Below are 23342 nucleotides of genomic sequence, written 5' to 3'. Positions count from 1 at the left end.
ATGAAGTATCTTCATAAAATTTAGCAAAAATTATTGACCAATGGAAGCCTAATGTACATACATACATATGTATGTATATGAAAAATTTTCGGATCAGATCACTATCATACAAAATAAACGTTCAAAAACAATTATTTTATTGAAACTTTTTTATTTTGCCTCTGTGCAGAGAAAGTTAACCTTATTTCTTTTTTGAATTACATCGCTTGCTCATTCCGTCGTACGGGTAGCCATAATCCGGAAATCATCAACTTGTTGCGCCTATGTAAAAACTTGCCACCTAAAATAAATATGCTTATTTTTTAAATTTCTACACACCTTTATGTCTTAAACACAATTGCGACGGGCAACGGATAAGACTGCCTAGTTCCCGCTGTCAGAATTAGAACGCATTGACATGCATGAAATGGCACATAATTGCGGCGTGAACGGAATTTTTGCCGGCGGCTATTTTTCCGGCGCCAAAATACAGTTTATTTCTATTTTCTCCGTCGGTTCAAAATGCCAATTTGACAAATTAAGGACGCGCGTCTACGTATTTACGAATTTATTTTGCAAAATTAAAGTGTAAATAATAAAAAAAATACTGGCAATTGTGTTTACTCGCCTGAATTTCGCGGCGGATATAAATCAGCTGTTCACCACTCGCACCCGCTGACCCAAGGGAATTGACAGTCTGCAGTCGTGTAGTCGTGCAGCTGTCTAAATAACTGTGTCCTTAAGAACGTGTGCATTTTAATATTTGACATATCGCTTGCAATCGCGCTCTATGGGTTCTGCACATAAGCTATTAAGCTTAAAAAACTCATATAACATATACACTCTGTACTGATAAGTCAGCAGCTGATAGCCATCTGATTAATGGGGGCATTACAACCGCAATAAAATTGTGCTAAGCAAACCGAAATCTAACAGGGTTTTTTTTATTACACAAACTCGGATTATCATATTCCATAATGCTATAAATAAAAGAGCATCTGAAATAAACCATCTGTAAAACTTGAAATCATTTGGCACGCAAATAAATTATGGACGCGAATGGCAGTAGTGCTGTGACGCAAAATCACACACCATACACTTTTCTGCACTCACTTGTGGTAAAGCCAAACACATTTTGAATATAAAATCAAATTTGATTTTGTTTTTCTCTCGAAGGCAGGTGGCGTTGCCGGTATTGTTGTGGATATTGCACTCTTCCCCATCGATACAATTAAAACACGCTTGCAGAGCGAATTGGGTTTCATACGTGCCGGTGGTTTTCGTGGTGTTTATAAAGGATTAGCTCCGGCTGCTGCTGGAAGCGCACCAACCGCAGCATTATTCTTTTGCAGTTATGATAGCTTCAAGCGATATTTAAGCTCGTCTACTGGTGCAATTAATTCTCCATATATACATATGGTGTCCGCTTCTTGTGCAGAAATTGTAAGTTGCAGGTGGTGAATGGTTATTACGGAAATTATAAATCAATGCATATATTTAAACTATTTAAATTACAGTTAGCATGTCTTATTCGTGTACCCATAGAAATCGCCAAACAACGACGACAAACGATTGGCAATACACAAAGAACAACTGCTTTACAAATACTATGGCGCGCCTACAAAACGGAGGGCTTACGTCGTGGCCTATATCGCGGCTATGGCACTACAGTGATGCGTGAAATACCATTTAGTTTAATACAATTTCCGCTTTGGGAATACTTTAAACTACATTGGACTGACGTCACTGGCATAGAGTCAACGCCATTCACTGTCGCATTATGTGGCGCTGTTGCGGGTGGCATTGCAGCCGGTTTAACTACACCACTTGATGTTGCCAAAACGCGTATCATGCTCGCGGAGCAAGGTACAGCGACGAAGAAGTTGAATGCCCGCATTGTGCTGACAACAGTTTATAGGGAAAGAGGTATCTCGGGGTAAGCACAAAGTACCAAATATGTATTCATAAATTTACCTTGTTTTGTTTCAATAATGTTCATTGGTATAAGTGTACATGTGTTGCTCACTGATACGGTTATTTTAAAATAATCTGTTTTTTTTTTTTGTTTTATTTATGATACATGTTGTTTCCATATTTAAAATATCATTTGTTGTTGCAGAATCTTTGCAGGTTTTACTCCACGTGTGCTTTGGATTACTTTAGGCGGTGCATTCTTTTTTGGATTCTACGATCTAACCTTAAGACTTTTAGGTGCTGATACTGCATCGGATAAAGTAAATGCTTAGCATTTAAATGTATGTAGCTAAACTTCTGTCAGCCGGTATACTGTTTGTGTACCCGGAAAATATATGCATGCATAATATACGTACCCAAACTCAAACTTTGATTAGTTATAAGACAATACATGTAACATATATTTTTAATAAGTTTGTGGTTTGTTGATGAATTATTAAGACAAGATAATACATAGACTATTTTCAACATTCATGCTTTAATAACGTTGTTTGCATTCGCGTATTTAGATGTGAAAAAGACAATTTCGCTGCTTTACCGTTATAAATGCACTATTGTGTTAATGAGCGATTACAGAACGATGCATGCATTAAAGAAGACAAGCTGGCAGCTGCTTTAGGCCGTCCATTTCGCTGACATTTTCTTAAGTGCAAATTCCTTTCCGCAGTGTGCTGTCGTAACTCTGAGAATGGAAAATATTGTTGTTCAGATTCATTCATACTAGTTATATTATATTATAAATACTTCAACCGATTATATTTTTATATTTCACACACATTATCGATTTGCAGTTTTCCTTTCAGCAGGCATTCACTTGGATCGTCGAAGTCATAAGTGTCCCCACGCTCTAGTTGCGAATCGGAATCATCTTCGAATTTGTACCTATATTCACTTCTTCGACGAAAGTAAGTCTGTGCGAGACGTCGACGATTCCTTCCAATTAAGAATACCTGAGCATATTACAAAAAAAAAATTATAAGTAAAAATCGATGTAGAATATACATATGTTGAGTGTAGACTAATATGCTGCATGGCCACAACTCATTTTCTTACCAGTGCTGATAAAGCTACTATAAATAAAAGAACTGCAAAGGGAATTAAAATAAAATGTTCACTATCATCTTGTTCAATATCCGTATCCGTTGGAGTTGCATCTGTGATATTGTTTATTGTTGTTGTTGTTGTTACTGCTGATGCAGGTGTCGTTTGTTGCAGAGTGAAATTAATATTTTGTTCCACTGCGTACTTTGTTGTCGCATATGATGTGGAGAATTGAATCATTTCAAATGTTGTAACGTTTGCAAATATTAATTACGTTAAATTATCAAAAGAAATTGTAAATATAATACTATCAGTGGTTGGAATGCACTCGTAATTTATTTATTTACATTTATTGAATGACAACTACTGCAGTAGACAACGCATGGTTGCTTTTGGAAGAAAAACATGTGTAATATGGCAACGCCAAATGAATCACGCCAATCATTGGAAAACTATCACTGAACGAGTGTCTGAAATAATTCCGTGGTGTTTTCTTGCACAAAAATCATAATAATTATTTCATATTCGAAAAACAGCACATTTAAAGAAAGAAATAGAACGTATATTGCTATCAGAAGATATGCAATCCGACGAAGGTGCAATTTCTTCGTCCATAGCGTCATTGGACTATGTTGATCTATCAGATTACTGTCGTCTATGTCTGCAAATACCGGAAGAGTCGCAATTGCTAGATTTACAACTTATTTATGATGAAGAGGAACAGCTTAGTTATTATGACTGCTTTATCATATGTACACAAATTGATTTGCACGCTGGTGGCATTTATGCACCACACCAGCTATGCAAATCTTGTGGTTTGGAATTGCAGGTGGCATATGATTTCCATAAAAAAGTGCAAGAATCCAAAAAGTTCTTAAATCAATTTCAAAAATCACATATTACTGATGGAGAAATATTGAACACAACATTGACAAAAGATGATACATCGCAGGTAACAGATCTAGTAATTGAAGAAGTGGTTCACAAAACAAGTGACGAGACACAACTGCCAGTCCCAATACAATTAGAAAATGAGTCAACAGAAAATGAAGTTGTCACTACGGAAGAGGAAAATGTAGAACAGTTGGATGCGAATATAGAATATGAAGAGCTGGAAGAGCACATAGAAATGGAAGAGTATCCAACGGTTGAGGAGTTGATTGATGATGGTATGTTATTGTTACAATATAAACATTTATTTATAATACTATATACATATATATTTTATTTTTTGTATGTTATTGTTACAAATATAAACATTTATTTATAATATTATATATATATTTTATTTTTTGTATGTAGTAAATTAAGCACAGTTACACGTTTAAATTAACGTTACTATAAGATGTTTTTTCCTTACGGCCATAAAAACAAATTTGATAATTAATAATTTACAGCCTTTTTATAAGTTTTAGAATACATATTTACAAATACATATATATATTATCTATGTGCTTATATGCAAAAAACTTTAAAATTTTAATTCGAAAGTATTTGTAACGTTTCCTCAATTGTTTATTGAATGAATTTCAAGCTTAATCAGTTAAAATTTTAAAGTTATTTCAATTTAATTTTAAAATAGAATTCTCCATTTAATTTGTATAATTCATTTAATAAACAGATGCGGGAACAGTACAAATAAGAATCAATGACGAAGAGTATTTGATACAAGAACTGAATGATAGTAATACTGAAACATTAGTCAAGCCACTGCATGAAACCCAAGATTTACCTAAAACAAGCCGCAACAAATCGAGAAATAAAAGCAAAGGCAAACTTAGAAATAATGCCGAAAATATTTCAAAATTTCAATATAGTAGTGCTGAAAGCGATGCCGAATCAATAAATGATGAAACAAATATGACAGAAAGCACTGCAGAGCAATGCCGAAAGGATAAAACTTCTGTAACAGCGACTAAAACTGATCAGAACGATGTAGTTATTTCGAAAAAAGGCGACATTCAACCACGACGTCGTTTCAGTGGTAAATTTACCTGTGATTATTGTCAGAAAGTTTTTAAAAACCGTTCTCGTATGCTAACGCATCGTCGTTCACATGAACTAGATCGTCCGAAATACGTATGCGAAGAGTGTGGTCGTTTGTATGCCACAAAGCAAGCTAAGGACGTACATGTGCGTTCATTCCATAACAGAACAGGACTTAAGTGTCCAATTTGTGATAAAGTTTTCGTAATAAACAAGTTACTTGAAGTGCATATGCGCTATCATACCGGTGATTTTCCATATGTTTGTGATATATGCGGGCAGAAGTTTGCACAAATGTGTCATTTGAACACGCATAAGAATGTTAAACACAACAGTGTGCGTTTCTCCTGTTTACATCCTGGCTGCGGTAAATATTTCACCTCATCTGCTTCGCTGCGTAATCACGAGTATTCGCACGGCACAATGCCATTCGAATGCTCATATTGCAAAGGTGGCTATCCGGCTAAGGCAAAGTAAGTTTACAAATTTTCTTTATTGTGTTAAAAAACTTGATTGTGCCAACTACGTTTTCCTTTTATCGATTATAGGTTAAAAGTGCACATACGGCAAAAACATGGCATCGAGGTGACTCTTGAACAAATGGAGGAAATGCGTAAATTTCACGTGATGCGTTCGAAATTGAATTTAGTTAAGATTTCATAAATAGTATTATTAATAGAAACGTAAAAGTAATATTTATAAAAATTATTATTTATATTTGTAAGCATAAATAAATGTTTTGACAAGAAATATTTCAACTTTTCTGAAAGATTAAAAAAATACCGAGCGAAAACTTTTATAGTTGTACGAAAATTAATTGAATAAAATTTTTATACCCAGAATAGGGTATTTTAAGTTTGCCACAGACTGTCACTCAGTAGGAAACGTCGTAGACCCTATATAATATAAACGATCAACATGACAAGCTGACTCGATTTAGTTATGCTCGTCTGTCTTTGTTTAATATATATTGTAATGTATCAAAATATTATTTTTGTATAGAAAACTTTTATTTCACAAGCTATAAATTTCGCGAAAATTATTCTTCAAGCCAGCTGTCATACAAACTGATTGATCGAAATCCAACTTTTGTATGGAAAACTGTTTTATATTATTATATTAGCAATTTTTCTCTTAAACTGGTGGCACCAATTATATTTTACCTAAATATTGTATTAAGCTTTTCAGACAACCATTTAATACTTATTCGGTTACAAATGCTTAATTACATTAAGCTTATTCAAACAATCTACTAACTTGTTAATGTGCACTTTATAAAATACCTTCTAGACAATGATAAGGAGCAACGCACGGCTGCAATTAAACTTGAAGAGGACTCTCACATTTCTTCAACAGATATTTCCACCGATGAATCGGTATCGGGGCATTATTTAACTGTTGCAAATACAGACATTCCACCCGTCCTTATAAACTTGCCGCCACCATCTGATACTGATGATATTAATTTAGAAGAATATCTCTTTGAAAATCCCGCTTCCTCTGAAGAAATAAGAAGTGAACCGCTGCGTCAAGAAGTGAAGACCTCAACAAAATCCAAAAGTTCGTCCGGCAAACGTGGCCGAGTGCCACTCATACCTGGTGGTCCACCGTTTCAATGCGAATATTGTGATCATAAAAGTCCAACACGTTCGCTTTTAGCATCACATCGACATCGTAAGCATCGTTTTAATAAGCCACCCAATAAATGTGCAGAGTGTGGCAAGGAGTTTGCAACCAAACAACAATTGGAGCGTCATCAACAGCGTGTTAGTTGTCAGTCCTATCCACTCTTCAAGTGTGAATTTTGCGAGAAAACATGTATCGGTCGTGCCAACTATAATATACATTTACGTTTTCATAAAAAAGTCTATCCATATGTGTGTCATATCTGCGCCAAGCCATTTATGATGGCACAACATCTAAATAATCATGTGAAAACGAAACACGAAGGCCAACGCTTTATCTGTGAGGAAGCGAATTGTGGCAAAATGTTTCAAACGGCACATGCGCTTAAAAACCATGCTTACACACATGTCGATCAGTTGCCCTATCGCTGTGACTACTGTCAACAAGATTTTGCTACCAAGGGCAGGTGAGTGGCGTTGGCCAAATGGCTTACATATTAATTTTAATGAGCTGGACATTAGCAATTGAAATAATGATTACTTTTTAGGCTTCGCTGGCACATAAGCAGAACACACGGTATAGAGCATACGTTGGATGAGCTAGATTGCATGCTGGTAGCCAAAGAGCTTAAACTAAAGGCGAAATTGCGGCCAGCATTGACGCCTGAACCCATCCAACAATGTGAGGAGGTCGATGCGGCCGACTTGGAAGGCTAGTGAATGCTGAAGTTTTGTCTTCCATTTTCATAGCTTTTGGTGATAACCAAATATAATTAATAAGCAGATATGAACTAAAATTTATTTTGTTTTTAAAATATATATTATATACATGAGAGGCATGCAAGCAAGACAACACGAAATAAACTTAAAAGCCGAAATTAACCTCAATAATTAATAAATATAAATATAAATAATTATTCCACTTATAATCTCAATAATTAATTGAACATTATAGTAGTTGACTTTTTTTTTAATATGTTGGAGATGGAGATGGGGATTCTTTGAAAGTTTGTGTACATATATGTATGTATATTATATTAGTACATATCATCACCTAAAATGCAAAACAATATAACACCACTTTATCGGATGATTTAAGTGATGTTTTATACATATACATATGTATGTATGTGTATAAAACAGTGATATATTAATTACCTTTCACAATTATGAACTTTATAGTTTCTTTCCATAGAATTTAACGAAAAATAGACAAATTTATTTTTTAAGTATAAATTGTATTCCAAGTATTTCCCTGTATTTAATATTTATTGTTTTCCAATTTATAAAAATAAAAATATAATGTTAATATGTGAAATAGTATTATTATTATTTTTTTGTTAACTTCGATGATAATTTTTTTTTGTTGTATTTACGATGTCCTGCCTTTCGTTCTGTTGTTGGAAATAAATGCTGATATAATAGATATGAGTGATGAGCGTTGTTATAAGAACATTATATTTATATTTTAATCTATTTATGCAAATATTATTCTGATATCGCATTGCTGGGTTTTTGAACGCAGCCTAAGCATAAAGTTTTTCTGTTTTTTTTTTTGGGTATTATTATTATTTGAATTCAGCAAACGGTAGATCTAATTGTTCTACAAAATTAAAGCAACCAAAATGAGAAAAAAAATTTAATTCGGCTGTACCAAAACTGTCACACCCTTCACAATGCATTTCTTATAGCATTAAAGGGTATAAAAAGATATTTTTCTTGATTTCTTGATAGTAGTCCGATCTGAACAATTTTTTCGTAGATTGTACCATTGCCTTGGAAAATAATCCGTGATAAATTTTGCAGACATCTTGTCAAATAAAAAAAGTTTTCCATACAAAGACTGGATTTTGATCGTTCAGTTTATATGGGCGCTGTATGCTATAGTAGTCCGATCTGAAAAATTTTTTGGGAGAAATTTCAAGGGCCTTCGAAAATAATCCGTACCAAATTTCGTGCAGATATCTTTTAAAATAGAAAAGTTTTCCATACAAAGACTGGATTTGTATCGTGCAGTTTGTATGGCAGCTTTATGTTATAGGGATTCGATTTGAACAATTTCTTCATAGATTGTACCATTGTCTTGGAAAATAATCCGTGCCAAATTTCGTACAGATATCTTGTCAAATAAAAAACTTTTCCATACAAAGTTTGGATTTAGACCGTTCGCTATATATGGCTGCTATATGCTATAGTAGTCCGATATCGGCAGGTCCGACATTTGAGTTTGTTTCAAAAACACAGGGACTAGTTTCCGTATATACAGTCGGACAGATGGGGCTAAATCGACACAGCCAGCTCTCGGCTCCCCTTTGATCATTTACAATTGTATCGGGTGATTTTTTTGAGGTTAGGATTTTCATGCATTAGTATTTGACAGATCACGTGGGATTTCAGACATGGTGTCAAAGAGAAAGATGCTCAGTATGCTTTGACATTTCATCATGAACTAACGAGCAACGCTTGCAAATCATTGAATTACCAAAATTTCTTCGAAATGTGTTTCGTACCATTGTCTTGGAAAATAATCGATTGTGACCAAGTTTCGCACTAAATTTCGTACAGATATCGTTGTCAAAGTAAAAAATGTTTTCCATACAATTGGGTTTGTGTTAGACCACATTCGCAAAGATCTTGGTGTATAACCGTATAAAATACAGCTGTGCAAGAACTGAAGCCGAATTTTCAGTGAATGGGCCCTAGAAAAGTTGGCAGAAAATCCGGCGATGAGGCTCATTTCTGGTTGAATGGCTACGTAAATAAGCAAAATTGCCGCATTTGGGGTGAAGAGCAACCAGAAGCCGTTCAAGCATCCCGAAAAATGCATTGTGGTTTGTACGCTGGTGGAATCATTGGACCGTATTTTTCAAAGATGCTGTTGGACGCAACGTTACGGTGAGGCGAATCGTTCGAAACAAACTTTTTGAACGGAATGGCGCTACATGCAACAATTCTATGGCCATTTTGAGGGAAAACTTCAGAACAATTCATTCAAGAAATGGACAAAAAAGATCATGCGAGGGTGGGGCTACTCAGTTTCCGTATATACAAGTCAGACGGATGGGAAATGCTAAATCCCAAAATTGGACTTTCCGAATGGACATCGCAAACATTTAAATGAAATTATCTTCAAAAAGTAAATGTCATGAACCAATCTAACGTGATCATTTACAATTATCAAGCTCTTATCACCCGATATTATCATTTTATTGAAATGACATACATTTGAAACCGTTATACGCTTTATTGAAGTACTATTTCATATACATAAATATAAATTGTTCACATTAATTAAACAAAATAATTTTCTTATATTTGAATATTTATTTCAATATTTTAGCGCAAACGGAATATGTTTACACTGAAGAATATGACTCGGAACCTCAAGAGGTCATATCCACTTCTAACACATTTTTGGACACAACCAACTGCTTTATCGGAGTGACGACGAAAATCGCTACGACCGAAGCTTCAATTCCACTATACACCAGTGAAATTACAAGCGTTGATCCGCTCAACACTGCGCTTCCAACTGTAGACACATCGGTACCACCAATAAAAATAATACCAACGCAACGAACGAGCCACTACAACTGCGATCACTGCAAGAAGTCATTCCCGAGTCGCAGTAAAATGTTATGGCATCGACGCATGCACGAACCGGATCGGCCACGTTTCAATTGTCCCTTTGAGAGCTGCGATCGCATCTATTTATCACGTCAATCCTGTGAGCTGCACTACAAGCAGACGCATTGCTCACCCGATGACTACCACCCACTGGAATGTACGCTATGTCACAAAACATTTGCCATACCACAAACACTGGAGATACATATGCGTTATCATACGCGTGATTTCCCCTACGAATGCGCACATTGCGAACGAAGTTTTGCCCAAAAGGGGCATTTAACGTCGCATCTGCTAGTTATGCACAATAATTTGCGATATATTTGTCCGGTTGAGGGATGTGGCAAGGTCTTCAAAAACACGATATCATTACGGAATCATAGTTTTTCGCATACGGGTATGCCATTCCGCTGCGCCTACTGCGATCGTGGGTATCCGCAAAAGTCAAAGTAAATATTTTCGCAACTACATAAATACATATTTATTAATTTTGTAATTTTCTTTCAATTGTTTTACATTTATTTGCAGGCTTAAGGTGCACCTGAAACTGAAACATGAGGTTGTCATGTCCATTGAGGAACTGGAATCAATGCGCAAGTTCAAAAGTTTTCGCACACGCCATTCATTTGTTAAATTGGAAGCGACACAAAGCGTTGGCGCAAACTCCGAAGCAGCGGAGGCCAGCTTACACAGCAGCTCTATGAATGAATATTTTGTAGATGTTGTGGAAGAAGAAGTATGTTAAAGTGTATGCATTACATAGAAAGACTGATCAAAGCACTGTCGATGGAAAATAACCAGTAAATATACTATTATGTTTACAGTGAAGGAGAGAGGGTGGAGATCGGAAAGAATTTCTGCTGGGCACGGAGTTCACAGGCGGAGTCGGTGCTCTGCAACAATTTTTTACAGATTTTTCTCTTCAACTATTCACTGCAATCATCTCTTTCCTTTTCTCTGCGGCCTTACCTGTATATTTATAAGTAAATACGATATAAAAACAACAATTCTGCGAGCTTTTGAAATCCGAAACCAATTACATGTATACCACGCCATTTGTATATTTCAGTCGAGTTGAAACCCAAAGGGCGTCTTAAATTTATGGTAGAAAATATTTTTTTGTTTTATTGAATATAATATCGATATCACCATGCCCCAAATCTTGGAAAAGACCCGTGAAAGGAGAATCGACACACACCACCTCTTCGTCGATTTCAAAGCTGCTTTCGACAGCACGAAAAGGAGCTGCCTTTATGCCGCGATGTCTGAATTTGGTATCCCCGCAAAACTAATACGGCTGTGTAAACTGACGTTGAACAACCCCAAAAGCTCCGTCAGGATCGGGAAGGACCTCTCCGAGCCGTTCGATACCAAACGAGGTTTCAGACAAGGCGACTTATCGTGCGACTTCTTCAACCTGCTCCTGGAGAAAATAGTTCGAGCTGCAGAACTAAACAGAGAAGGTACCATCTTCTATAAGAGTGTACAGCTGCTGGCGTATGCCGACGATATTGATATCATCGGCCTCAACACCCGCGCCGTTAGTTCTGCTTTCTCTAGGCTGGACAAGGAAGCACAGAAAATGGGGCTGGTAGTGAACGAAGGCAAAACGAAATATCTCCTGTCATCAAACAAACAGTCGTCGCACTCGTGACTTGGCTCTCACGTCACTGTTGACAGTCATAACTTTGAAGTTGTAGATAATTTCGTCTATTTAGGAACCAGCATTAACACCACTAATAATGTCAGCCTGGAAATCCAACGCAGGATTGCTCTTGCCAACAGGTGCTACGTCGGACTGAGTAGGCAATTGAAAAGTAAAGTCCTCTCTCGACGAACAAAAGCTAAACTTATAAGTCGCTCATAATTCCCGTCCTGCTATATGGTGAGGCTTGGGCGATGACAGCAACCGATGAGTCGACGTTACGAGTTTTCGAGAGACTGTAGAAGATTCATGGCCCTTTGCGCATTGGCCACGGCGAATATCGCATCCGATGGAACGATGAGCTGTACGAGATATACGACGACATTGACATAGTTCAGCGAATTAAAAGACAGGGGCTACGCTGGCTAGGTAATGTTGTCCGGCTGGATGAAAACATTCCAGCTCAGAAAGTATTCGACGCAGTACCCGCCGGGGGAAGCAGAGGAAGAGGAAGACCTCCACTCCGTTGGAAGGACCAAGTGGAGAAGGACCTGGCTTCGCTTGGAATATCCAATTGGCGCCACGTAGCGAAAAGAAGAAACGACTGGCGCGCTGTTGTTAACTCGGCTATAATCGCGTAAGCGGTGTCTACGCCAATTAAGAAGAAGAAGAAGAATATCGAAGTAAAAGTGTTCTAAGTATTATTTTTAGGTGATTTATGTAATAAAAGTTATATACATAAATGAATATATACATAAACATGTAGGCACAAATTTTCAAAGTGCTAAAATATGAATAAAATTGGACAATAACTTTGCTTTAAGTGAACAATTTTCGTAAAATAATATGGTCTGCAGCTAATAATTATTTTTGAGTCGTTAAAAGTCTTTCTTCTTCTTTATTGGCGTAGACCCTGCCTACGCGGTCATAGCCGTGTTTATAACAGCCCGCCAGTCGTTATTCCTTTTCGCTGCTTAGCGCCAATTGGAGATTTCAAGCGAAGCCAGGTCCTTTTTCAACGGAGTGGAGGTGTTCCTCTTCCTCTGCTTCCACCGGCAGGTACTGCGTCGAATACTTTCTGAGCTGGAGTGTTTTCGTTCATTCGGCGACATGGTTTAGCCAGAGCATCCGCTCTCTTTTAATTCGCTGAACTATGTCAATGTCACCGTATATCTCATACAGCTCATCGTTCTATCGAATGCCATATTCGCCGTGGCCAATGCGCAAAGGACCATAATAAGAGAGGAGTTTACTTCTCAAGACCTGTTAGCAAGAGTTATTCTGCATTGGATTTCGCGGCTGACATTGTTGTTGCTGTTTCCAAGATAGACGAAATTATCTACAACTTCGAAGTTATGACTGTCAACAGTGACGTGGGTGCTAAGTAGCGACTATTTGTTTGATGACAATATATTTCGTCTTTCCCTCGTTCACTACCAAACTCATTTGCTTCGCTTCTTTGTCCAACCTGGAGAAAACAGAACTAACGGCGCGGTTGTTATGGCCAATTATATCATGGTTCTTTCCGAGATTTGGCGCATGGTGAAAATCTCGTCGATTGTAGGCTCTCTCTCTCTCTCTCAGAAAACAGGAGTGCAAGTCGAGTAGAAAATCGACGTCGAACCTTTCTTGGCTTGACGTGCGTTTTTTGCTGCACAGAGGCGGGTGCATATCTTTGTTGTAACAAAATACTGGTCCGAGCCAATGCTAAGATCTCTCAGCGTACTCACGTCTAAAACACTGGAGACATGTCTTCCCTCTATTACAACATGATCGATATGGTTGGTGGCTTTTCGATCCGGAGACAGCCAAGTAGTAGTGGTGAATTTTTCTATGCTGGAATTTAGTACAACAGATAACCATATTTCGGGGAAGTCGATCAGCCTCGACCCAATTTACCGACTATTGTGCCAAGGATACATTCTTTGCTCACGCTGGCGTTAAGCACGATATTGACATCGTGGCGGGGGCAGTTCTCATAGGCGCGCTCCAAGTGCTCATAGCTGGCATCTTTGGTTACATCGTCCTTCTCTTCCGTCAGTGATATGTTGAAGAACTTCGCTTTGATGCGGATTGTGGATCGACGTATATCCACCGGGTGAATGCCAGGACTCGGCGACTGAGTCTCTCTCCTACCACGAATCCCACACCGAATTTGCACTTCTTTATATTGCCACTGTAGTAAATGTCACAGGGGCTTACTCGTCTTAGTCCTTGTCCCGTTCATCGCCCTTCTGGGACGGGTGATATCAGCCTTTATTTTTACGAGGCTATCAACCAGCTGGGCAGTGGCACCTTCCCAATTAAGGAACCGGACATTCCAGGTACATGCCCTTAAGTAATAGTCCTTATTACGTTTGCTGTGGTCGTCATCAAAAGAGGAGTTTCTCTTCCGAAGCTGTTTGTACCTTTTTATTGTGGGCGTTTTTTTACGTAGCGGGTCCCAAACTTAGCACACAAGCCTAAGGAGGGATGGTTCGCCTTCTCACTTTAGATCGCCTTCAAACGGATGTACTTTGGCTACCCAAAGACCGGAAGTCGTGAGCAGCCTGAGCTATATGTAAAAGAATTGTTTCTGACCTTTAAAATGAACACATACCCTTGATATGAATATTATCTGAAGAAGTTTGGTCAAGTTGAAATGTTACTGTTGGCTATAGCAAGCTTGCAGCTACCGCCTGAAGGATGGGATATCTTCTAAAGCGCTCAATGAATCGATCTAAAAAATACAGTAGCTGGAAAAAATTAGGAGTTTTGTGCTTTCTTAAATTCAGCACATCCCATCCAATTGACAGCAAAAGGAACTTAATAATGGCTTAATTATGTTTTTTACCACACCTACCGTTTAAGTGATTTATGATAACGAGAAAGAAAAGACTTAAATTATTTGAATGAAACTCTCTTTTATTTAAGTAAGGTATTATCACATTTAATTGAACATAAATATTTTATTTTTGATAACAACAAATACACTCATACACACGCGCACACACATATGAATTACACAGTATATACCCCGCAGTGAAATTTACTAGTTGTAAACTGATTACCTTAGGAATAGTATGGACCGAAGGCCAAGTGGTAGTTTAGTATTTTCGCAAAAGTAACAACTGGTATTAGTATATTCTTTCATTTGAAAGTAATTGGCATGGACTACTTAGAAACAGTGACGTCGTCAAATATCCAGATATCGGTAGAGGCGATCAATGGATGTGAATAAGAGAGTGAAATATCTAAACCACAGATATCTTCTCAATATGAACTCAGGAATTTGATACGTGATCAAGTTAAGAATGTTAAAACAATTTGTTAAAGCGTCGAACATGGAAAGATATTATTTAGATAACATTTGTAAAAATTCCCGATTTTAATTTGGAAAATAGAAAAATTGGATTATTAATAAAGCGTTTAATGAAAGATACAGACTTTACAAGAATTGTTCTTGAAAATTAATTGTGGAAAAGTTTTGCGTTGATAGCTGAAAATTTCTTAAGTAGCCTATAAACTGTAAATAAAACCCAAAATATTTATTTTTTCGCCTTCAAAATGATCCCCACCAGATGTAATACTTTTTTGAATGGCTTTCAGCTTTTTTTGCGAAATTTGTTTTATTTCTTCGATCGACAGAAAACGAATTCCACGGAGCGGCAATTTCAGTTTGGGGAACAGCAAAAAATTACACGCAGCCAAATCTGTGGAATACGGTGGAATACCATAGATCAATCATTGCGTTTTTGTCATTAGATTCGGTCACAATCGTGGCTCGATGCGTTGGTGCATTATCACCGTGTAAAATCCATGAATTGTCTTCCACAATTCCGGACGTTTTCGACGGATATTCTCACGCAAATACCTCAATACGGACAAATAGAACTCCTTATTGACCGTCTGTCCCTCTGGAACAAATTCATGATGCATCAAACCAGGAATATCAAAAAAAAAAAAAACAATAAGCATCACCTTGATTTTTGAGCGGCTTTGGCGTGGTTTTTGGTTTCGGTTCGTTTTTTTTTCACTCCATTTTGATGATTGTTGAATTGTTTGCATGTCAAACTCATAAACCTATGTCTCATCAGTAATTATAATGCTCTCCATGAATGTGGGTTCGGAATAACACGATCAAGCATGTCCAAAGAAACCTGTTTACGGTACTCTTTTTGAAAAAAATTTAGCTTTATTGGCATGAATCGAGCAAGAATGCGTTTCATACCCAAAATATCCACCAAACTCACTTGAACGGCCATCTCTCTAACACTGGGCTGACGACTTCACTTTTTTAATATTTTCATCAGTTGAAGTGGTCGAAGGTCGTCCAGAATGCGGCGTGGCTTCAACTCGCTCTTGGCCGTCTTTGAAGGCTTTAAACCACTCGTAGGCTTGTGTTTTTGATGAAACTAAATCACCGTAAGTCTTTTCCAACATTCGCAACTATTTCGCACATGAAATTTGGTTAGAAATACACAATTTGAGACAAATTCTTCGTTCGATATTTTTATCCATTTTAAAAATCGCAACGTGTTACTGAGTTGTACCGACTTAAGCAGCTGCTGTAAATAAACTGCTAGACAGATCGCGCTCATATTTGGCATAGTAATTAAGGATAATCCTATAAACTTTTTGAAATATCATTTACCCGGGGAATTTAAATTACAATTTCCGGGAACTTTTTTGTCACAATGTATACTGACAAACTGTCAGAGTCTAGAATCACATTTGAGTCGAGACTATATCCGCAATTATTTGGATAAATTTTCGCACAATTTTAGAATGAAATGAATTGAAAAAGATTGTCGACTGGAAACGTATAAAATAAATGTTCCTAAAGGGGGTTTATTGAAATATTGTATAATATATGTTTTCGACATTTTTTCTCTGTTTGCATCCTTATTTTTTAAAACAAAATTGGCATCTGTTATTTTGTTTCATCTTTTCTGATTTTGGTAATAGGAAAGTAAATAAAGATTTAAAAATTAACGATCGAGCGAACAAACCTTTTAAAACCATTGATAGCTTCATGAACTGTGGACACAAATATATCAAAAATCGATATTATATCTAAGACAATAAAATCACTGTGTATCACTGTAGTTCATGCCAAATTTGCTATAACTAACTTGTCAAATAGAAAAGTTTACCATACAATAACTTGAATTGGATCGGTCAGGTACTAGTTGTGAACTAGTTTGATATTTTACTGCAGGGTGCATTTCTAGACACTGTATGTGTGCTTTATCGCTTATTTTCAACATTTTACTTCAAAACACATCATTTCAATATTTGTATGTGGAATAAAATTTGGCATTATTTTTACTATATAAATAAATCGTTCATACAATTACAATAAATAAATAAATATATATTTACTAGTAATAGTAAATTATGCATACACATACAGCTAGATACTTATATGTCAACATATGTACATATATGCATGTATATCGGTATGTTTGTATGTAAATGCAGCTTAAGTGCTAGACAATTTCTTTGGTAAATATATATTATTTAGTACCGCTTGCTACTGCACTTGTTGTTGTACTCGATAACTTGAGGTAGCAGTTACATGTTGTAGCTAGTATGTACATATGTAGATATTTCACTACTTACAGCTGGTTATGTATATACTACATGTTTGTATGTATATGCTATGTGTTCTTAATATATGGTAAATGCCCGTACAACCACTTGGTGGCAACGAAATACACACTTATATATTTATTTATATAAAGGGTGGTCCATTTGGTGAGATTGTTAGACACACAGACTATTTTGACAGTAATGGCTCGTATAAGAAAGGATAATATTTCTGTGGATTTAGCAGCGTACAAACGCTTTCAACTAACTAAAAGGATTGGTTGGATAGCTAACTCACCGAGCTTTCTCGCTTCTTCTTTTCAAGGAGGCTAACACTAGTCTCCACCAAATCCACAGCGACCATTTTACTAAGGAGTGCATACTAAATCCAAATATTGCAGTCGATAACATAAAAATTTCGACGCTAAGATTTTTGGTGTTACACTCCACAGCCTGTATTCTTTCACTCCGCATACGAACTCGATTATGGTATTGCCAAGATACAAAACAAATCTTTAAGTTTTTAGTCGACCTAGGAAAGAGTTTTCTCTAAATGCTGTCACCAATCAACCTACAAGGCAATCAGCAGGCCATAAATACCGATATGGTCGCCTGCACTGCACTCTCTCCTGCATCTTGAGTGACTCTTAGGCAACTTATGGACTCTAACTACCTCCTCATTGAACACAGCTCGCGCCCGCCCCGACCCGACCTTCCGTCGAAACTGCACGTTTCCTGGACCTTCCTTTGTAGGGTTTTGATTGCAACTAACTTGAGTATTGTCCCCCAAATAGGATTTAGATAACCGATTTAACAAGAACAATGAGAATAACAGTGTAATTGATGAGTACATCATTCAATTTCGTGACTGACTATTCCAAAACCAGTGTGGAAAAGAACCTAAGGAATGCAGAAAATAGATGTAATACTACAAGGCTCAGTACTTGAGTAACTGCTCTGGACTATAATATAAGACGGAGTATTGAAACATCACTTTCCGATAAAAGTAGAAATACGTTAACATTTGTAGTCTAAAAATAAGTAAATTTAAGATAACACAACAGTATAAAGGTTAATAACATGAATATAATCTGCTAAACTCCCTGCAAGCCTGAAGAAAAAAAACAAATCGCTACGTTGTGCATAACGCGAACTTTAAGAAAAACTCCAACCTGCCACCTCTTGACCTATTCGCTGAAAACTGCGCAGCAAAATCGGCGAGACGACTGCTGGCTGCAGGAGAATTTACATATTGAACCTTCGGCCATAGCACGGTGAGTAATGGCAGTTTGGAAAACACCGACTACATGACCCCACTTTTCAACTGGGAAAGAAGATTCAAAGTAAACAAAGAAAAAGATGGCTGGCGTAAAAGAATGTTAGCTGCGTACAAGACTATAAACAGCTATACGGATGGCGCGAAAATGAACGATGGAGTTGGTCCAGGAATATACTGTCCAGAGTTAGGTATAAGGCAATCTTTTAAGTTGCCGGATCACTGCTCTATATTTTAAGCTGAGGTGTTTGCTATTGCGAAAGTCGCGGAACTGGCCTCTAATGCACCTGCATGCAATTTCAGAGTCAACATCTAAGTAGACAGCCAAGCAGCAATCAAGGCAGTAACTTCGTATCGCATATCGGCCAGAAGTGTCTTGGAGAAGCAGGGCAGCAATGGAAAGTGTTGCCAGAAGTAAGCAACTTCACTTCTCCTGGGTGGGAGCCCACAGAGGCATCGAGGACAATGTAATAGTGGACGAGGTTGCCAAGAATGGTGTACGGTTAATATCCGAAAACGTGATGGACATTAGGAATACATGCATTGTTTATACGACGATCTTGACAGAAGCATGATAAAGAAAATCAAAACCCGATGAAACGAGTTACCTAGGTGCAAAACTGCAAAAATCATGTGCAAAACGATAGATCGGAAGTACACAAAATTCCTATTGGCAACGATAGAAGATACTGTAGGAACATGATGGGAATACTAGCTGGTCACTGTCTGGTGGCGACGCACGGCCGCAGGATGGGACAGCCAGATCGAGAAAACTGCAGAAAATGTCTAGAGCAGGGCACCAGGAAAACAATGGAGCATATCTTGTGCACTTGTCCCGCATTGAAAATACTACTCTGTAACCATCTGGGGCCGACACGGTATGATACACTGGAGGAGGTATCGATAGTGAGGCCGCAGAGTCTGTTAAAATTCGCTTCAAGCGCAGGCATCCTAAAGGATGACTACTCCTCTTGGACCTAAACTCCATCTAGTATTTCAAAGGACCGAAACTGGTCTATGCGTGGCTTATTGACCTACCAGATTAACCTAACCTAACCTAACTTATTAGGTTTAGAAGAAAAACCAATTCCTCCAGGGGAAACCAATGCATTTCTGAAAATGTGAGTTTAAAAAGTGGCAACATTGGTCCATTTTTCTTTCGAAATACTATAGGATACTTAATTACGGTTAGTGCTAATCGCTATAGGATCAAGTTAGACTTCTTTAAGCTAAACTTTCTTTGAGATAATTAATGATAAATGCACTATCATTACACACTTACTTTCTGCTTACCGCGAGGCCCAAGTTGTAACGAACTATTATTCGGGAACGGGAACGTTTCGGGTGCAGGACAACCTCGAGATAAAAACATAATAAGTCACTTAAAGTAGGAATGTTAATCTAACAAAAACCAGTATATGAACCACCCTTGAATTTATATTTATAAGAGGAAAGTTACTCTCAGTGATTCACTGTCAGCGGTATGGCCTTGCTCGACGATTCATCTGCAAGAAGGTTGAAATTTGTTAATATTATTGTGATTACCAAAACAAACACTTGAATATACACACACGCACACACACACGACTCACTTGTTAATGTTTGTAACTCACCCGGATTTGATGATGCTGTAGCGGTTGCAATTGTCGTCGCCAAACCATTGGACGGATCAGCACGACGCCGCGATGTTATTTTCTTCCAACCGCGCAAAAGTATTTGATTGCGATATTTCGGTGTGGTGAAGGTGTACAGCAGCGGATTGACAGCGGAATTCAGCGGCAATATGAAGACTACCAACCAAGCGTAGATATCGTCTGCTCGTAAAAAAGAAGCAAACACATATACACACATGCATACAAGCATAAGTATATTGCATACCGCGTCCAACATTGCGTATGGGTAATAAAATTTACGATTTCTTACTTACCCGAAATGTTATAGTTGAAGAAGACCCAAATCTTCATGGCAATAATAGGCGCCCAACACAACACATCCGTAAGCACAATGAAAAAGAAACGCACCGCAAATTCACAATCCAACAGGGAGAGCGGTGTCGCTTTACGTGTACGCCAAATGGATATGAGCAACGCTGTATAGAGTAGCGCAATCATTAGTAGTAAAAACAAATTCACGCCCAAGAAGATGAACGCCGAATATTGCCAACCCAGTGGATATGGTTCCTGTATGTGTAGCGGGAAGCATGTGCCCGAGTAGGTGCCATAGAATTTGGTGCTTGAGTGCCAAAGTGCAACCGGCGCTACAGCAATGCCCACGCCCATCAACCAAATAGCGAGTAGAGCTATAAAAATATTCTTAATACCGATACGGTGTTGACTGCGAAACGGATCGGCGATAAGTAGAAAACGTTCGAATGACATGAAGGCGAGTATCAGCATGGACACCTCGGATGATGTGACGGCCAGCGAGCCGATAGCGGCGCACTGCCAGGAGGTGATCCAATCGAGTGCAACTCTGTATGTGAATGGGGTAAAACAAGAAAAAAAAACTCATAAAAATAAGTGTGTAGAAGATGGCAGCAAATTTAATTAGAAATGCAAGTTCATTTGGTAGCCATGAAGTATGAAGAAAGTATGAAGACACGAGTTTTGACAAGTGTTTAGACGACGCATAGACATGGGATTGCCGTTACGAACAACAAAAAATTCACTTCAATTCATCACGGTATTTGAACAATACCGGACTGGTAGTTCAAAGAATGAGTAGTTATGTGTTCTTTTCCTAAAATATGTGACCAAGAGTGCGAGATATGAATGTAGTATGCTTTTTTTTTTATATAAGGGAACGTTTTGTTTCTCAGAATTACAATCGATGATGATTGCATATCTACGGAGCGATTAAGTTTCACATAAAAAGTCTGCTTGTCATGCTTTGTTTCTAAGAATAAGACTATTATAAAGAAGAAACAATTCTTGAATTTAGCTAGGCTCTTTCTTTCTACTTTTTCATTGGCACTGCTTTTATGTATGTATAAATACGAGACTCAACCAGCGTTAACTTTATTGAGCTCTTTTTTTTTTTCTTTTTACTATGTATATATGCAACTCAAAACTCTGCCTATTTTTTTTCAGGTTTGAAAAAAGAAAGAAGTCGCTCGAAGTCAAATCTGGAGAATACCTGCAACCTAATTTGTTCAACGTGACGTGAAGACGACGGAGGTGTGAGCCGGTGCGTTTGTTTTGGTAGAAAAGTATTTTTTGACGTGAAACGTCTTTAAAATCGCGCCGAAACATACGGGTACCAGGTTTAAAAAGTGGACCGTAACAAAAAGGTCTATATCATCGTACCTTAATAATTAAAAAACTATTAGTCTTAGAAACAAAAATGTGGTGTGAATATTTCGCTTATATAGTCAGCTCGCTGTTATGACATTGAGTTCGTGTCCGGGTCGAGCGGTGCGGCGGGGGAGGCATACTGCGTTAGCTGTGCGAAACCGGCGCTCTCGCTTGTTTCTATTCAGTGTAACTCGTGACTCCGACTTTATAGCGCAGTTATTCTTTCGTGTGTTTGTCAAGTTTATTTAAACCGATTGATTTATACAAAAATAAGTGTAATTTGCATAGTATTTATATTTAAAATAACCAGAAAGTGATAATAAATATATAAACTTTTGCTATGTCGGCCTCAGCTCGTGCAAGAGCCAGCCAGAAATATAAATTACGGCTATCGTTACAAAGAGGGGGCTATGGGCCACGCATAGGTAACCCAATGTCCGGCGCCGAGCGAGCAAGACGGTTTCGAGAAAGTCGCAAAGCTGCTGCCGCCAACCTCGCGAGTACCTCTACCAATGGAATACCTATACTTATGGACGTAACGAATGAACAGACGATTGATATGTCTATTGGATCTGCTACGGAACTGAGAGATGTAAATATAAGTAGAAGCGAAGCAATGCAAAATCATTGGCGTTCAGCGGACAAACGCCTTAAAACGGTATTTGAAGAAAATACGTTTGGTTTATCTTGCAGCGTTTGTGATCGACTTTGGTTAGAAAGAGAATTAAAGAAAGTGAAAAATCTTAGCATTTCTCTCCTTCAAACAAAATTACCCGATGAAAATGTGACGGAATTTCGCTTATGCAGTACCTGTAGCAAATCGATAGATGCAAATAAAATCCCAACGCTGTCGCGCTCAAACGGTTTTCGTTATCCTCCAAAGCCAAGCGGACTGCCGCTGCTTGACCCGAACAGCATTCGATTGATTTCACCGCGGTTACCATTTATGCAAATTCGTCGATTACGCTACGAAGGTAACTATTATAGTCGCAGGTTATATCGATTAAAAAAAATGGTGCAAATTACCGTAGACGACGACATTAAACTTATTCATAAATCGAATTAATTGAGTAGTTTAGTACATAGTCGTTATCAAGGCCGCGTTATTTGGTAAACCAACCGCTGTACAAAACTATGACATAAAGTCGACTGGAGTGTGTTTGACAAAGATATTGATGACTTATGGGGCTCGAATTTTTAAAATCTGAATCCTTCTGGCTCGACAACATACTTTGCTATGGAATGAGGAACAATGTTTGGATATTGCTCCGGGACAGAACGCATCTCCGATCAACATAATCTATGATGTTCACGGCGAGGAACTA

General features: G+C 37.7%; 4 protein-coding genes across 7 annotated transcripts in view; 2 read left to right on the top strand and 2 right to left on the bottom strand.

Annotated features, from left to right (window-relative positions):
* Nucleotides 1-687: 687 nt before the first annotated feature.
* LOC126768016 (S-adenosylmethionine mitochondrial carrier protein homolog) lies at nt 688-2438 on the top strand. Its single transcript, XM_050485863.1, has 4 exons — nt 688-1097; nt 1156-1422; nt 1497-1915; nt 2099-2438. Exons 1-4 carry the CDS (start codon nt 1029-1031, stop codon nt 2223-2225), a joined length of 882 nt encoding a protein of 293 aa, XP_050341820.1. The 5' UTR covers nt 688-1028; the 3' UTR covers nt 2226-2438.
* Nucleotides 2322-3367, bottom strand: LOC126768020 (uncharacterized). Its single transcript, XM_050485866.1, has 3 exons — nt 3007-3367; nt 2730-2903; nt 2322-2635 (listed from the first exon to the last, which is right to left on the bottom strand). Exons 1-3 carry the CDS (start codon nt 3232-3234, stop codon nt 2597-2599), a joined length of 441 nt encoding a protein of 146 aa, XP_050341823.1. The 5' UTR covers nt 3235-3367; the 3' UTR covers nt 2322-2596.
* An 84-nt stretch (nt 3368-3451) lies between these two features.
* LOC126768008 (zinc finger protein 182) lies at nt 3452-11088 on the top strand. 4 transcript variants are annotated; one of them, XM_050485848.1, is made up of 4 exons: nt 3452-4163; nt 9946-10681; nt 10761-10968; nt 11057-11088. In XM_050485848.1, exons 1-4 carry the CDS (start codon nt 3575-3577, stop codon nt 11057-11059), a joined length of 1536 nt encoding a protein of 511 aa, XP_050341805.1. In that variant the 5' UTR covers nt 3452-3574; the 3' UTR covers nt 11060-11088. The 4 variants fall into 4 exon arrangements, with proteins under 4 accessions (XP_050341805.1, XP_050341804.1, XP_050341802.1 ...); XM_050485847.1 differs by having other exon boundaries at nt 10761-11088; XM_050485845.1 differs by lacking the exons at nt 9946-10681; nt 10761-10968; nt 11057-11088 and adding exons at nt 4616-5453; nt 5529-5730 and having other exon boundaries at nt 3460-4163.
* A 5572-nt stretch (nt 11089-16660) lies between these two features.
* LOC126768007 (relaxin receptor 2) overlaps nt 16661-23342 on the bottom strand; it is a 57157-nt gene continuing 50475 nt past the window's right edge. Inside the window, exons 10-12 of the mRNA XM_050485843.1 lie at nt 20652-21196; nt 20338-20538; nt 16661-20229 (exon numbers count right to left, since the gene is read on the bottom strand). Of these exons, the coding sequence (XP_050341800.1) occupies nt 20186-20229; nt 20338-20538; nt 20652-21196 (790 nt within the window). The 3' untranslated portion in view covers nt 16661-20185. The remainder of the gene's footprint in view (nt 20230-20337; nt 20539-20651; nt 21197-23342) is intronic.

The sequence above is a fragment of the Bactrocera neohumeralis genome, chromosome 2, assembly GCF_024586455.1.
Source record: "Bactrocera neohumeralis isolate Rockhampton chromosome 2, APGP_CSIRO_Bneo_wtdbg2-racon-allhic-juicebox.fasta_v2, whole genome shotgun sequence".
NCBI classification, from domain to species: Eukaryota; Metazoa; Arthropoda; class Insecta; order Diptera; family Tephritidae; genus Bactrocera; species Bactrocera neohumeralis.
This window is presented reverse-complemented; position numbering and strand designations above follow the sequence as displayed.

Excerpts from the sequence above, each read along its gene's own strand:
- LOC126768020 (XM_050485866.1), bottom strand. The coding sequence starts at position 3,234 with ATGATTCAATTCTCCACATCATATGCGACAACAAAGTACGCAGTGGAA. Across the intron at positions 2,904-3,006 it reads TAGTAGCTTTATCAGCACTG|GTATTCTTAATTGGAAGGAA; the intron begins GTAAGAAAATGA and ends TAATATGCTCAG. Across the intron at positions 2,636-2,729 it reads GAAAACTGCAAATCGATAAT|AGTTACGACAGCACACTGCG; the intron begins GTGTGTGAAATA and ends TTCCATTCTCAG.
- LOC126768008 (XM_050485844.1), top strand. The coding sequence starts at position 3,575 with ATGCAATCCGACGAAGGTGCAATTTCTTCGTCCATAGCGTCATTGGAC. Across the intron at positions 4,164-6,270 it reads TGAGGAGTTGATTGATGATG|ACAATGATAAGGAGCAACGC; the intron begins GTATGTTATTGT and ends AATACCTTCTAG. Across the intron at positions 7,073-7,153 it reads GATTTTGCTACCAAGGGCAG|GCTTCGCTGGCACATAAGCA; the intron begins GTGAGTGGCGTT and ends ATTACTTTTTAG.
- LOC126768016 (XM_050485863.1), top strand. The coding sequence starts at position 1,029 with ATGGACGCGAATGGCAGTAGTGCTGTGACGCAAAATCACACACCATAC. Across the intron at positions 1,098-1,155 it reads CTTTTCTGCACTCACTTGTG|GCAGGTGGCGTTGCCGGTAT; the intron begins GTAAAGCCAAAC and ends TTTCTCTCGAAG. Across the intron at positions 1,423-1,496 it reads CCGCTTCTTGTGCAGAAATT|TTAGCATGTCTTATTCGTGT; the intron begins GTAAGTTGCAGG and ends TTTAAATTACAG.